Source organism: Balaenoptera physalus, assembly GCF_965194825.1.
Source record: "Balaenoptera physalus genome assembly, chromosome: 7".
In the NCBI taxonomy this organism is placed as follows: Eukaryota; Metazoa; Chordata; class Mammalia; order Artiodactyla; family Balaenopteridae; genus Balaenoptera; species Balaenoptera physalus.
Genome location: NC_138886.1, coordinates 64,394,701 through 64,411,655, shown reverse-complemented (window position 1 = coordinate 64,411,655; position 16,955 = coordinate 64,394,701). Strand labels below are relative to the sequence as shown.

The following is a 16,955-nucleotide window of genomic DNA, read 5'->3' as shown; positions in this document are numbered from 1 at the left end:
TGTCTCTCTTTCCCTCTGGTATGGAATGGACCTCGATCACCTGTCCAGGGTCAAAAGGAAAAGGCCTTGAGAAGCAGCAGGGCGTGTGGCTTTCTGCTCCCCTGCAGAGGGGATGTTCTGCATTCTGAGAACAGGCCATCCAATCAAGACTTTAGCCATTGTCTGCCACCGACACATGAAGTTTTGGGCAAAGACAAAACAAAATGGCCTGAATACCATTACCACTCCAAATACCATTACCACTCCTTTTAATATTAAAAGTAGAGGAGACTTCCCTGGTGGCGCAGTGGTTAGCACTCCACGCTCCCAATGTGGGGGGCCTGGATTCGATCCCTCGTTGGGGACCTAGACCCTACATGCACGCCGCGACTAAGAGTTCACATGCCACAACTAAGGAGCCCGCATGCCGCAACTAAGGAGTCCGCCTGCCGCAACTAAGACCCAACGCAACAACAACAAAAAAAATTAAACGTAGAAAAGAAATGCCTTTCTGCAGTTCACCACAAGTTGTACGACGTTTAGTGACTGTATTAGTTTGCTGGGGCTACCCTAATAAAGTATCACAAACCTGGTAGCTTAAAAACAAGAATTATTTTTCTAATAGTTCTGGACGCTAGAAGTTCAAGATCATGATGTGGGCAGGGTTGATTCCTTCTAAGGGCTGAGAGGGAATCTGTTCCATGCCTCTCTTCCAGGCTCTGGTGCTTTGCTGGAATCTCTGGCCTTCCTTGGCTTCTGCTGCATCACCCGATCTCTGCCTTTATCTCCATAGGATGTTCTCCTTGTGTGTGTCTGTGTCCAAATTTCCCCTTTGTATACTGACACCAGTCATAATAGACTAGGGGTCCACTCTACTCTAGTATGACTCCATCTGAATTACATCTGTAATGCCCTTATTTCCAAATAAGGTCACATTCTGAGGTACTGAGAGTTAGGACTTAAACACAGGGATTTTTGAGTGACACAACTCAACCTATAACAGAGAGCCTTACATTTGACATGCAACAATCTGATATTGTTATTGGCCTCCTTCCTGTGATATGTAAGTTTCTGACTTGCATAATCTTGTTCCTCAGACTGACCACCCTTGCTGAGAAGAGCTATTCCTGTTATGTATTTGAAGTTTACCCTCGGGTTGCTGCAGGCTCTGGTTCTGATCAACCCTAAGATGAAAGGATTTGATGCATTGGCTCTGTGCTCTTTATGTACTTCATGTTAAGGCAGGTCCAGCCTTTCCTCTTTTCACGAGGCAAGAGTCCTTGTCATATATCATCTTCATTATTTGAGGTCTGTTTGTCACAAGATCAGGAGTGATTTTGGCTTTTGGTGGATTTTGAGCAGCCCACCAGGTTCTCTGTTTGGATTGATAGGAACTAGAAGATGTCACACTGGAGGAGCTACTGGAAGCTAACTCTTGCAAGTCCCACTGGGTGAGGGAATGCCCATTTGCTTTGAAGAGTTTACATGCTGCTTCCAGTAGATACTAAAGACTTCTGAGGGTCTAAATAGTCATAATTTTAGAGATTATTTAGACTTTCTTTTTTGGCCACACCGTGCGGCATGCGGGATCTTAATTCCCCGACCAAGGATTGAACCTGTGCCCCCTGCGATGGAAGTGCAAAGTCTTAACCACTGGACCACCAGGGAAGTCCCTATTTAGACATTTTAAGAAAATAAATAAATATAGCTTATAAATGAAAAAGAAACAACACTTGGTTGTTCATTGCTTTGGAACTTATTAGCCAGAAACTGTTTCATAAGCTGATGTCTTCCTTTAGAGAATGTTAGAATTCTCCGTGTCCACAGGTCCTGCAAATACTTATTTACTCCCATCTTGTTCATCCTTGCCTCTTTCAGATCTGGTGTCTTTATCCCCATTCCCACCCCTTTCATCCAAAGCAATCTGTTCATTTCTTTAAAAACAGCAGCTTCCATGATTGGTGAGGAAAGAGAGAGTGAGAAATCAAAGACAGTGGAAAATCATAGGTTTGAGTGCTCTTGGAGAGAGCTGAAGAGAAACTGAGGGACTTTTCAGTCTAGTGAGCTACACTCAAGTAAGCTTGCCTTGCAGCTTTGTACCAAACCAAAAGCTAACCCTGACTACTTTGCCTCCTGCTATTGTGACTAATCTTGAGTCAAAGTGCAAATATTCTTAAGAAAATGATTGTTTTCCTTTAAAATAAGTGTTCTTCAAAGGTTTGCTGCATTCTTAATTGAGACTTCATTGTGCCTGAGTCAAAATGTTTTCCAAAGAACAGCTCTCTCACGTGGCATTTGCTAAAAAACATTGAGAATATGTCTTTCAATAGTGAAATCTGTTTTGCAGGAAAATATCCAGGAATTAACTCACTCTGTAAAGTGGGCTATGTCTGCATAACCTGACACCTCTCTCTCCTCTTCAGCACCTTTTGTTTCATGGGAACAGGGGGCCAGTTCATGCCTTCTGAAATTGTTTATAATCACTGTGATTTCACAAATACTTTGCACCTTGAAGGCTGGAGAGGAAGGAAAAAGAAAAACTAAGAAAGTTCTGATTTCTAATCTCATTAACCTAAAAAAGGAGGTCCTATGTGCATACCTGGTAGACATATAAACAAAGTTGAAATGCAGGCAAACAAATCAAAAGTACTTAAATGAAACTTGGAATAGATCTTCTCTAACCATCTGTTTCTATTCCATAAGGTTTTACAGAAACTTTAAGGTTTTTTTTGGGGGGGGGTGGGGCAGTGGGGGGAAGGGCTACTATAATTTATCAAACAGTTCTTAAAATAAGAAGGCAAATGGTTGGGGCTTGGGAAAAAAATTTTTTGTATTGGATTGATATTTGAATAACGCTTAACTTTATGGGCTTCGAGAGTCAAAACAGCTCTCTGAATATTAAAACCTTAGTGGTATTCATATGCCTTCTTCATTGTCAAGTCTCTTTTCTCTTCATGCCAATTTATTACAACAGCTGCCTATGTGGATTCCCAACTTCTAGCCTCTCTGCTTGTCTGCCTGGGCCCCTAAATCTTCCCACATAACACTTTCAGGTTCATGTTTTTAAGACATCCATTTTCAAGAGCCTTCCCTGTTGCCTGTGGTTTAAAGTCTGAGTCTGACCACCTAGTGTCCAGGGCTCTCTGCAGTCTGGCTACAAAATGCCAGTGCTACCTACCACCTCTCTTCCCTGGCATGACCTCTCTACTCCAGCCAGGTAATCTGCTCAGCCCTCCTGATCAAGGTCCCTGCTTTGCTATCTAACTGACTTTGCGTCTGTTGTTTTCCCATTTCCTCCCAGGTCCTTCCAACTCTGGACCCCACATACATGTAGTATTTACCATCTATTCTGTATCTTTTGGCAGCTAATTATACACAACCTGGAATAATTGACTTTTCTGGTATTTACATCTTGTCTCTTCAAGAAGGTTTTAAATTCCTTTATGTCAGGGCTTCCTTATGTGACACCTCTAGTATTCACCCTAGCATCCACCAAAGGCAAGCACATAATCAATACAAAATACATATTCTGATGGACTGATTCATCCAGCCATGAGGTGGGAGTTATGTAGTTTATATTAAATGCTTCCAATTTTGTCTTTGTAAAGACTATGAAAGTAATTGATTTAAAAACTCAGTGGAGGGACTTCCCTGTGGTGCAGTGGTTAAGAATCCACCTGCCAATGCAGGGGACACGGGTTCGAGCCCTGGTCTGGGAAGATCCCCCATGCCATGGAGCAACTAAGCCCGTGCACCACAACTACTGAGCCTGCGCTGTAGAGCCTGTGAGCCACAACTACTGAAGCCCGCGTGCCTAGAGCCCGTGCTCCGCAACAAGAGAAGCCACCGCAATGAGAAGCCTACGCACCACAACGAAGAGCAGCCCCTGCTCACGGCAACCAGAGAAAGCCCGCGCGCAGCAACAAAGACCCAACGCAGCCAAAAAAAAATGAAAAAAAAATGAAGGACTAATACATGTTACAACATGGATGAGACTTGGAAACATTAAAAAAAAAATTCAAAAAAGAAAAAAACAGTGGATACTGAAAGCTTAACAAATTACCTGTCAGCCTATTTTTTTTTTAATAAAATTATTTCAAAGACTCTTAATTTTTCTTTCTAAGTGCAGGCAAGAGTAGGATAAGTGAACGGTTTCCTCTTTCCATTGGATTCTGTTGGGGATTGATGAGACTTTGATTCCATGATGAACTCTATAAGCAATATACCTTCAAGAAGGAGGCCATCATCTAGCTAGCACAACTGAGAGGCATAAATCTGTAGAAAACAACCTGCAAGGAGAAAGGAATCCGATTTTCAGATGAGAAGACTAGAAAAAATTGTTTAACTGCTTATATAGATGGGTTTATGGGAATAAAAGCACTCAAATAGCCTATGAGTAAATGACACAGAATAAAGTTTCAAAACTTAGTCCTCAAAGGTTAAACCGTACATTTATCTTTTTCCCCTTAAAACTGAGCCATCTTTCTTCACTAAACAGTACTTTCTTTCCTTCCTGCCAACTCTTTTTCTTCTAAATAAACCCATGGGGGATGTCCTGCTATCCACGTCATGGAAACTGGTCAAGATTCGACAATCTCAGAAATTTCTTCCAACTTTAATATTTTGTGTTTCTGGGATTGCTTTGCGTCCCATCTTAGTGGTGACAGGATAGCTGGGGATATGTTTGTAACATCAAAACTGTTTTGCATTAAGTTCGCAAAGTTACTGTGAACCAAGCTTGATTGTAACTCCATGACCAGAGGCAGACAGAAAGAGAAAAAAAAATTGCCTCCGTCTATTTCAAGAACCCCCCCAGCCTGTAAATTCTCTGTAGGAGGATATCAAACTCCTGAGTATTACATCATCAGAAAAAGCGTTTGTGGGCTAGAAGGATCTCAAGAAGTAGGGCAGCCGATGGAAGCAGCTGTCGTTAGAAATCAATCATTTCTGTGAATAGCATGAAGTACCATCCAATAATCACTTCTGACTGTCTGCATCAACATCTTAAGGTTTTTCAAACTATTAAGATTTAAAGACTGCAGTACTTGTTTATTCTTAAGGAGAGAAGGGGCAGGTCAGGAAAAAATTGTCTTAGATCTCAACTGCTCACCATTTTTTGTTCATCCCTTGCCTAATGCAGCTTGCTTTTTTTTGTTACAGTGTTTGCATTTAAAGGGAATCATCATTGTCCAGGAACAAATGTGGTCTTTTAATATTATTTAGGAGAACAGCACGACTTCAGCGAGTTGGTAGCAGTACAATAGCTCAATCAGGCTACTGCAGTCTAGCTGTAGACATGTTAATTAATATATTTCTCTGACACCTAGGTGATTGAAATAGCAATTAAAGAGTAATTAAAATGTTTACTTCTTGTAGGAATGTCAACTAAGATGTGGAATATAGCAATTACCTATGACGGATTAGAGGAAGTTGATGAGGTCTTTGAAGTAATTCTGAACTCCCCCGTGAATGCGGTTCTTGGCACAAAGACAAAAACTGCAGTGAAAATTTTGGACTCAAAAGGAGGTATTCTTTTGATCCTCATCTTGAAATCAGGAGCAGTCCTGGCACTGTAGCTGCTTGCTTTCAACAGCCAGTGTGCTTGATAACACCTTCAAATCAAAATGCTTAATTCCTTGTCAAGAAAGCAACCTCAGTTGTGATGTAGGCCCTTTATTCTGGTTTCTGCTTCATGTGGTTTTTCCTCCTGCTAAGAACGACCGTTTGAGAAAAGCAACAAGTCAGGGCTTCGTTGTTATTTTCCTCACCCGTTTGTTTTCTCGCCAAGGGGGAAACAATGTTGGTGAGAATCTATGGACAATTATTTTCCCCCAGAGTTTATAGGGCTGTAATTATCTTCCTCTGTTAAAGAGAGCTCTTGATGCCTAAAATCTGAGTCCCCACTGTAGTGTGACCCCGAAAATTCTGAGAGGAAGGAATTGGAGAAAAATAGATGTGAAAGAGGCAGCTGGCTTGGGGATTCAGGAGCAGCTGGAGAATATTAATTAATAACCTTGGATTGCAGAGCCAAATAGGTCCTGGGTAGTATATGCTAAAGAACAACATGTGAACTAAATAAAATAAAGAGCGGCCCAAAGTTTCAGTGCTCTGACGTTTCCTGCCAAATACCTCCTACTTATTTGTCTATTTAGCAGTTGACAAGTGTCCAGTTACTATGCTTGGTCTCACCCTCCTATTTTTACACCTGTCATGCCCTACAGGCTGTATGTTTTTCTTACCTGAAATTTATTATCTCCTCTTTCTCATCCTATAATAAAAATAGACACTATCCTCTTTCCTTTCCCATAGCATCTCTCCCACACCACCTTACCTCACCAAATTCATTTCTTTTTCAGTAGAATTTTCTGATCACATTAAGTACATAAACACATAAAATACACACTTTGCACATGAAGTGTAAAGTATCCAGACGAGGCTGCTAGGTTTAGAATTTTTTCATACTAATTGGCAATATTTCTTTTTTTTTTTTTCAGAAAACAGAAATATTTAATCCTTTTTCCACAAATTAGAAGTTGCTTTATCCTCAGAGCGTAGTTTTCAGCGTGTGTGTTTGTACTTAAGATTTGTTTCACAGACTGTTCATTAAACTGCTATTGCAAAGCAGGAGGTGGGAGGGACGATCTCAGGGGGAAAAGACGCTGGAAAAGCCACACCTCGGAATCATTTGGCAATATTTCTAATCAAAGGAGCTCCATTAAGATTTACTGGATCTTTGTTCTGTAACAGTTAAATGCTCATTTTTATAACTGTTACTTGATTTCACTGACATCTTCAAACAATTCCAGTTTCTACCTCTAGGAGATTGGGGAAAGGATGAACACTTTAAAGTGTTTGTGGAATGATACTTGATCAGGGAGTAAACCCGATAATATGGAGGAGTTCTATAATATGAAGGGAGGCTATTGCCCAAGTAGAGGGGATGATTATAAGATCACAACAGTGATTTTCATCTGTGGTTCGTGAAATCAATTTCATGACTTACAGTCACCCTGTAGATGTGCAGAAGGGCACAGCTTTTCTGCATGGACACTGATGAAGAGTAAAGGCGTTTCTGGCAAATGGCAGAAAGGCAACATCTGGTGGGAAAGTCATCCGTCTGAGTTTAATGACAAGCTGCTCCAGGGACTTTCTCCATGTGATCACTTATCTGTTTGTGTAAAGTGAACTGACCTGCCATTTTGTGTGCCTCCAGGACAGTGCCATCCTACATATGCCTTCGATGCAAACATGCCCAACGCATGGGAGAAGGGCATCTGGAGCCTGCCCTCCCCAGGGACTTCCTCACGCACCACTTCTGGTTCCTTTCATCCGGAAAGAAGACCCCTTCCATCTTCCAAGCAGCTAGCAGTCGCCAGGGGAGACACCCTGCGGGACTTTGATTCTGAAGATCTTTCTCGAATGAAGCTTAGGACCCAAGGGAATGGCAAAAGAGTAAGGATGGGGGCCTCTTTGGTTTTGATGTGTGGAGTGCATACTGAAAGGATCAAAAGATCTTAATAAGTATTCTGAAACGCTGTGGAAGCTGTTCTGGTTCTCACAGTGACTGAGGGCCATGGTGATTTTCACGGTTCCTTATACCATCATGAAGTGCCTGTTGTATACAAATATCATAATGCTGCCCTACTTCATTTATTGTACTGACTGAGGTGATAGATATTCTGACTCATCCATATGATTTCTGCTTTGGTTCCTTTTGTGATCAAGACGGATAGGGAATGACCAGTGACGCTGAAATAGAATGAGATTAAATGATCTACTTGGGTGTGGAAACAATGGCTTTGACCTTATCAGCATAGTATTCTAACCAGGCACACATTCATGGGTGTGTGTGTGTGTGTGTGTGTGTGTGTTTTCTTGGACCTCTGTGTACTATAGATGTATCAAGAAAATAAGGATGTTTTTTCTCTCTAACTGGGACTGAGAATAGATGAGTCAACATTGATAAAGTGCCATTAGGTCCAGTGATTTTATAAAAATTCCAATGATTTAGGCATGGAAAATCTTAAGAAAAACATATGTTTTAAAAATTTTCAGTCATTAAAAATATCTTATTGGAAGGGTTTTACCCTACTGCTAATTATTATTCAAGTCAATTTTTTTCATATTTTGTTCTCTCTTGATTTCAGGTCCATCCATCCTCTGTTTATAGAAATGGAACAGACATCATCTACAATGTAAGCATTAGTCTGAGAGAATTGCTGAATTTCTTGTATTTATGGATACAAAATATTTAGTGAAACTACCTTTCATAACTGTTATATTTATGTATTTCTCTTAAAAACATGTTTTGAAATTTGTTTTAGAGGCTTGGGTGGTCAGAAAAAAAATACACCTTTTATCTCTTTGTTTTGATCCAATTTTTGGATTGCTCATTTTTGCAACAAATGTTTTTGTTTGCTCTCTTGGTGTTTCTTTTTTCTTTATTGTTGTTTGTTGATTTCCTCAAGTATCATGGAATGATTTCCCTGAAACTGGAGGAGGACAGTTCCTCAACTCACAAAAGGAGGGCCAAAGTATCCATTGTTAGTCAGCCGCAAAAGACAATCAAAGTGGCAGAACTGCCTCAAGCAGATAAGGAGGAATCCACAACCGGCTCACACTTCCCCCAACAGGTATGAAAATCTCTTCACTTCCTATTCACTTTACAACAAGCTGTGCTCTGGGTCATAAAACAGCCTTCAGGCTTGGGGATAGTTGACTTAACACAAATGCTACTCAACAAATGATGACCTAAAAGAGGTACAAGTGTGATCAACTTACATCAAGTCAAGTCTAAATCACCTTTCTTTGCCATAGGACCGGTTGCCCTCATTTCCAAAGAACTGCACACTGGAATTAAAGGGACTCTTCCACTTTGAAGAAAGCCTCCAAAAGCTGTATAAGTGCAATGGAATTGCCTGGAAATCCTGGAGCCCTCACACCAAGGTGGGACACAGGCCGAGCAGCCAAGTACCTTTACTTGCAGCATGTCCCATGATAAGCTGAGAGAGAGGGAGTGCCCTGTGCACTCCTGCTACCTCGACCTGCTCTGTTACACTTTGAAGGTGAAGAGGAAAAGATGGCCAGTTGGTGTTTTACAAATCACAAAACACGTTAGTTAAGCAATACAATTTGAAAAGATGTTTACTTATTTTATTCAATTATCATAATGTCAAAGTGTAAAATTAAAACACTGCTGACTTTACCAGTGTGTTCCACAAAAAGCCATTGCATTTCTCAAAGTGGAGAATTGGGATTAGGGCTGACCTCCTTTCTGGTGACAAAATTACTCACTTTAGGGGACTCATAGGACTCTCTATGCTGAGAACAGACTCTAGATTGTAAAGACCATTATAATGTGAACATGGACAACTGTTTTTCAGGTGGAAGATAAGTCATGCCCAGCTGGGTGGCACCATCACTTAGGCTACTGCCACTCCTTGATCACAGAGCAGAAGGGCACCTGGATCATAGCCGCCCAAGCTTGCAGGGAACAGTAAGAAACCCTGTTTCACATTTGATTGATGTTTCTTTGCTGATGTTTCTCTGTTTTCTCATGGAACTGTAATGTTGCTTCATTCATTCAAGTGTTGAGTGTCTGATATCTACCTGGCTTTGTTTTAGGAGCTTGGAGGGAGTTTGGTGGTTCAGAATGGATTTGGGCTGACCTTAATAATGTATTTTGACTTAGCTCTTTTATGATAAAACTGTGCCATTGCCACAGTTCTATTTTTTTTTAACATCTTTATCGGAGTATAATTGCTTTACAATGTTGTGTTAGTTTCTGCTGTATAACAAAATGAATCAGCTGTACGTATACATATATCCCCATATCACAGTTCTATTTTTTAGCCTCTCTATCTTAAACTTTTGGAGAAAGTCAGAAGGAGATTCTCTGAGTCAGCAGTGTTGCAGATTCTATATTTATTAAATAGTAATTCCTGCCCACTGATTTGAAAATATATAGCAATGAAAAGTCTTACAGCATCAGGCCTATAACAATGTAAGAGGCATTGATGATTATGAAACCAGACGAGTTGGACAAAGGGTGATTGGATAACAGAACACTCGATGAAAGGTGATTCGTGGTCACATAATGACAACAAAATTTATCTAGCTGAGGCAGACTTTAAAAATGCATATGTAGGGCTTCCCTGGTGGCGCAGTGGTTGAGAATCTGCCTGCCAATGCAGGGGACACGGGTTTGAGCCCTGGTCTGGGAAGATCCCACATGCTGCGGAGCAACTAGGCCCGTGAGCCACAACTACTGAGCCTGCGCGTCTGGAGCCTGTGCTCCGCAACAGGAGAGGCCACGACAGTGAAAGGCCCGCGCACCACGATGAAGAGTGGCCCCCGCTTGCCGCAACTAGAGAAAGCCCTCACACAGAAACGAAGACCCAACACAGCCAAAAGTAAATAAATAAATAAATAAATTTATTTAAAAAAAAATGCGTATGTAACTATCCCTGACCCTCCGTTTTGCCTCCCTGGACATTATCCAAAGCAATGCAATTAGACTAATATGTTCCATGGCTAGAAATTGAGACTAGATAAATCGCTGGTGGATATCAGTCAGATTTTGCACTTCATCAAATTTTAAAAGTTATGTTCATCTAAAGAAACTATTAAGAAAATGAAAGGGCAGACCACATTTGGGAAAAGCTCATCTCAAATCATGTATCTGATAAAGGTCTCAAATCCAGAAAATATAAACATCTCCTACAAATCAATGACAAAAAGACAACCAGATTTTTAAAAAATAGCATATACACTGCCAAATGTAAAACCGATAGCTAGTGGGAAGCAGCCGCATAGCACAGGGAGATCAGCTCGGTGCTTTGTGACCACCTACAGGGGTGGGATAGGGAGGGTGGGAGGGAGGGAGATGCAAGAGAGAAGAGATATGGGGATATATGTATATGTATAGCTGATTCACTTTGTTATAAAGCAGAAACTAACACACCATGGTAAAGCAATTATACTCCAATAAAGATGTTAAAAAAAAAAAAGCAATTGACTTAGAGATTTCACAAGTAAAGAGAGACAGTTGGTCAATAAGGACATGAAAAGGTGCCCACTACCATTAGATGTCAGAGAAATGCAAATGAAAACCACAGTAAAACACCACTTCACACCCACTAGAATAGTTAAAATCACAAAGACTATGTTGTAGAGCAAATGGAATTCTCATTTATTGTTGGTGGAATTGTAAAATGGTACAACCTCTTTGTAGAACTGTCTTGCAGTTTCTTATAAAGTTACGTGCATCTGCCCTGTGACCTAGCAATTCTACTCCTAGGTATTTACCCAAGAGGAATAATAATATATGTTTTAAAAAAAGCACTTAACAAGAATTTCATTAGTAACCTTTTAAATAACAGTAGTTTGGGTCATTTGTCTCCTTGTTATTGATTTATAGGAATTCTGTATATTTTCTCCATCAAAAAGGGAATAGACAAATTTTCTTTTTTTGATAAATTAATTTTTTTCTTTAGAATATAGAAATATTATTTTAAAAATTTATTTTTTATGGAAGTATAGTTGATTTACAATGTTTCAGGTGTACAGCAAGTTACATATATATATGTATATATATTTATATTCTTTTTTTCAGATTCTTGTCCATTATAGGTTATTACAAAATATTGAATATAGTTCCCTATGCTATACAGCAGGTTCTTATTGTTTATCAATTTTATATATAGTAGTGTGTAGCTGTTAATCCCAAATTCCTGATTTATCCCTCCCCCCCTCTTTTCCCCTTTGGTAACCATGAGTTTGTTTTCTATGTCTGTGAGTCTGTTTCTGTTTTGTAAATAAGTTCATTTGTATCATTTTTTTTCAGATTCCGTATATAAGTGATATCATATGATATTTGTCTTTCTCTGTCTTACTTCACTTAGTATGATAATCTCTAGTTGCATCCATGTGGCTACAAATGGCACTATTTCATTCCTTTTTATGGCTGAGTAATATTCCATTATATATATATACCATTTTTTCTTTATCCATTCATCTGTTGATGCACATTTAGACATGCTTCCATGTCTTTGCTATTATAAATAGTGCTGCTATGAACACTGTGGTGCATGAATCTTTTCACATTAGAGTTTTCATCTTTTCCAGATATATGCCCAGGAGTGGGATTGCTGGATTATATGGTAACTCTATTTTTAGTTTTTTAAGGAACCTCCATACTGTTCTCCATAGTGGCTGCACCAATTTACATTTCCACTAACAGTATAAGAGGGTTCCTTTTTTCCCCACCCTCTCCAGCATTTATTATTTGTGAACTTTTTGGTGATGGTCATTCTAACCAGTGCGAGGTGATACCTTATTGTAGTTTTGATTTGCATTTCTCTAATAATTAGCAATCTTGAGCATCTTTTCATGTCCCTGTTGGCCATCTGTATGTCTTCTTTGGAGAAATGTCTATTTAGGTTTCTGCCCATTTTTCAATTGGGTTGTTTGGCTTTTTTTGATACTGAGCTGTATAAGCTCTTTGTATATTTTGGAAATTAATCCCTGTCAGGAGCATCATTTGCAAATATTTTCTCCCATTCTGTAGGTTGTTTTTTCATTTTGTTTATGGTTTCCTTTGCCATGCAAAAGCTTTTAAGTTTAATTAGGTCCCATTTGTTTATTTTTGCTTTTGTTTCCATTATTCTAGGAGACAGATCCAAAAAACTATTGCTGCGATTTATGTGAAAGAGTGTTCTGCCTATGTTTTTCTCTAGGAGTTTTATAGTATCTGGTCTTACATTTAGATATTTAATCCATTTTGAGTTTATTTTTGTATATGGTGTTAGAGAATGTTCTAATTTCATTCTTTTACAGATAGCTATCTGATTTTCCCAGCACCACTTATTGAAGAGACTGTCTTTTCTCCACTGTATATTCTTGTCTCATTTGTCATAGATTAACTGACCATAAGTGCGTGGGTTTATTTCTGCGCTTTCTATCCTGTTGCATTGATCTATGTGTCTGTTTTTGTGCCAGTACCATAGTCTTTTGATTACTATAGCTTTGCAATATAGTCTGAAGTTAGGGAGCATGATTCCTCGAGCTCCATTCTTCTTTCTCAAGATTGTTTTGGCTATTCAGAGTGTTTTTTGTTTCCATACAAATTAATTTTGTTTTTGTTTTTGTTCCAGTTCTGTGAAAGATACCATTGGTAATTTGATAGGGATTGTACTGAATCTGTAGATTGTCTGGGTAGTATGGTCATTTTAACAATATTGATTCTTCCAATCCAAGGACACAGTATAAGTTTCCATCTGTTTGTCATCTTCAGTTTCTTTCATCACCATCTTATAGTTCTCTAAGTACAGGTCTTTTGCCTCATTAGGTATTCATAGGTATTTTATTCTTTTTGATGCAATAATAAATGGGATTATTGCCTTAGTTTCTCTTTCTGATATTTTGTTGTTAGTGTATAGAAATACAACAGATTTGGGTAATTAGATGGATCAATAAAATAAAAAAGATATTGGGCGACTAATACAGGGTTGTCAAAATGAAGACATCAACATTATTCCTTAAATTGCCATTATTTCATAAGAAATGTTTTTTGACACCAAAAGCCTAGAAGATCATAATCTCAGAATAATGGCATTAAGAAATACATAAATAGGTATTTTGTTCTGCAATAAACTATTACAAAATCCAGTATAATAGTGATGGAAATTTTCTATCTCCCTTATTAATTCAAGAGGATTAATGATCCTATATAGCAGATCAAACATTATGTTATAAGCAGTTTCAGAACTAATTTTTTCATATCATTGTGAAGTTAATTTTATAAACCTCTGGTTTCAGGGAATTGTTTTAACTATAGTACTGAGACCTTTTTTTAGATGTAAAACTGAGAAAGCTTTCAGAGCAAGAGGAAGTTTTCAGGGGGCAACTGGAGTTTTTCCATCATATTTTAGAGAGTGACATTATGTATCTATCAGTAATATAAACTATTTTGAATTACATGTTATGTATTTACCATATTGGTCCAGAAATTAAAGCATTTATCAAATACCATTTCTGACGGTATTCCAGGGTGAGTAAGAGGTAAAATATATTTGGTGTGAGATTTTAAAAATATCATAAAAAGCTTCTAATTTTCAAGTTTTAAATGAAAAATGAGTATGAATATTTGACCTGATGGCTTTTGTATGATACTTCAATATGCATTTTATTTCAAAAGGACAACAAGAACGATTATCCCAAGAACAGTTAATACAAGTTACAGGCATTCCAGCAAATGCCTAGCAGCAGATTAAAAGCAAACTAAAACAAAAATAAAAGATCTGCACATTCTTTTGGATCAGTCATTTTAAGAGGAACATTTTTGGATGACAAGGCCACCTTCTCAGTATAATTTTTCTCTGAACACCAAGACCTACCCTTCATTCAACATGTTTTCATTCATTCTATGGGCTCTCTACTTCCCTTCGCCCATTACTTTTCAGGTTCATTTAGTCCTCCAACCTCTTTCCCTTGAAAAATAAATATTCCTCTGGGAATTATCGATTCCTTCTGTGATGTAAAATTAATAGTTTCAACATTTTATAACCTGGCTATTTACTTTCTCATGAATATTTTTAGGAGATGGTTTTAGATTCTATAATTAGAATTAATATGCATCTAGAGTGTCTTTGTTTGGTCTCAGGGACCATTTTTCAATTCTAGGTTATGTTTCCTTAGGCTCCCTTGCTACCTGATGGTCCTTTACATATGGTCATTTACAGCACCTGTGTTTCAAGAAGAACAGCAAATTTTACTCTATCCTTTGTCCTTAATCAGATTGCTAACTGAACCCAATCTTTATCTCCAGTCTCCTTTCCTCCCCATTGGTGTTTTATTATTTTTCTAGCCCAGAGGAGCCAGACTCCTAGATTAGGTATTTCTTGAATTTACATACTGTAATCTCATCTGCTCATTTCCTTAGGCAGTCATTGTACATTTGGTAATTCTATTATTATAGATCATTATCTATGAAACCATTTTGCTTTCCCACAGGAGTGTCTGGAACCCCTGCTGACCTATCCTTAAAGATTTAGTCTAAAATACATCTATATTTAATCAAAAAGTTTCAAAGAAGTAGATATTTATTTCTGTAACTAAAAAAATTAAGGTTTCTGTTTTTAATACTACACTTTGAATGCCTTCAAATTTCAGAGCTGTCAAAAGATTTTTATTTGTGTGTGTCTCTATATTTTATTTTTATATCTCTATAATATATACATATCTATATAATTAATAGTCTCTATTTTATTTGTATATAGGTATAAAAGAAAATGAGTGGAATTTTTATAAAATAATCAACATACAAATGCCTAAATATTTTTTTTGTAAATAACTATGGTCTAACATTTTACCTATCCTAAACACAGCTGTTTTCCCCTCTTGCTCTTTTGGGACTTTTTGCTTCTCATAGCATCAAAAAGGAAATCAAACTTGTACTTGACCAGCTAAAATGGATTTTACGAAGTATCTTTTAAAGATAGTTTCAAGGATCTTAAAGCAGGAGGAGATGTTAAATATCCTTGAATAAAACCTGTTCCTTCCAGATAAAGACATTGAGGCAGAAGTTACATCCATAAGGAAATTGGGGACAGAGCAGGAAGTAGAACCCAGGTGTCCCATGCTCTGTCTAATACACCACATTGACTGAAGCAGCCCCTCAAGCCCTCCCTCAGTCTATATTTTATACACATTTCATATTCCATGTTCTAAACCCACAGCACATCAGAATTACCATATTGGATGTGAGAGAGAGGGGAGAAAAATTGGCTATCATATCTGCTGTAACTGTCAGACAGGAGCTGACAGTAAGTAGTAAAGTCAGAACCAAATCACACAACCCGAATCCGGCAGCCCGAGGACATTCAGAGAAGTGGGAAAGAGCCTACATATCTCAGAAGGCCCAGAAGTCACCACTGCATCATACAAAACTAAACTACTGTATTAGTAGGAAAAAAATCATTAAGAGACAGGTTAGATTTTGTTCACTGTACATGATCTGGAAAAGCAGAGAAATGAATCTAAAGTTTGGAAAGATATAGGCAAAATGAAAAAAAATTCAACAGTCTAAACTTGTGACAAGTATGTATTACTAATTATGTTTCCTGCTTTTTAAAATATCAGTAGATATTAACCAGGCAAGAAGATCAAGGTGATTTTGTTTGTTTCTTTTTTTTTTTTTTTTGCGACTTTCTGTATTAGAAAAAGAAGAAAAGAAAAAAAAATTATTTATTGGCTTTTTACTTAAAGCATTTTAAGGAGCTTTTAATGAACACTGTTGGGGAATTAGATAGAATCAAATATTGCTTATAAGAATAATTCAGCTAGCTGTGAAAATAATTCATAAGGAATTCTTATGCCTGTTAAGAGTGTCTGTCATCAAAAAGACAAGAGATAACAAATGCTGACAAGGATGTGGAGAAAAGGAAACCCTTGTAAACTGTTGGTAGGATTGTAAAATGGTGCAGCCACTATGGAAAACAGTATTGAGGCCCCTCAAAAGTTAAAAATTGAACTACCATATGACCCAACAATTCCTCTTCTGGGAATATGTCTGAAGGGAATGAAAATACTATGTCGAAGATGTATCTGCACCCCCATGTTTATAACAGCAGTTTTTACAATAGCCAAGACATGGAAATGACCCAGGTGCCCATCAACAGATGAACAGATAAAGAAGTTGTGGTACACATGCACGCGCGCACACACACACACACACAGGAATATTATTCAGCCATAAAAATAAGGAAATCCTGCCAATTGGGACAACACAAGTGGACCTTGAGGGCATTATGCTAAGTGAAATAAGTCAGACAGAGAAAGACAAATACTATATGATCTCACTTACATGTGGAATCTAAAAACAAAAAGTCATAGAAAAAGAGATCAGATTTGTGGTTACCAGAGGTGAGGGATGTGGGGTGTGAGAGTTAGATGAAGGTAATCAAAAGACATAAACT

At 38.1% G+C, this 16,955-nt stretch overlaps 1 protein-coding gene across 7 annotated transcripts in view; it reads left to right on the top strand.

Annotated features, from left to right (window-relative positions):
• FREM1 (FRAS1 related extracellular matrix 1) overlaps positions 1 to 16,955 on the top strand; it is a 197,453-nt gene that overhangs the window by 147,896 nt on the left and 32,602 nt on the right. For all 7 annotated transcript variants that reach the window (XM_082467908.1, XM_082467911.1, XM_082467907.1 and 4 more), the window contains 6 exons: positions 5,356 to 5,505; positions 7,193 to 7,431; positions 8,127 to 8,174; positions 8,448 to 8,612; positions 8,797 to 8,925; positions 9,363 to 9,475. In XM_082467908.1, the coding sequence (XP_082324034.1) occupies positions 5,356 to 5,505; positions 7,193 to 7,431; positions 8,127 to 8,174; positions 8,448 to 8,612; positions 8,797 to 8,925; positions 9,363 to 9,475 (844 nt within the window). The remainder of the gene's footprint in view (positions 1 to 5,355; positions 5,506 to 7,192; positions 7,432 to 8,126; positions 8,175 to 8,447; positions 8,613 to 8,796; positions 8,926 to 9,362; positions 9,476 to 16,955) is intronic.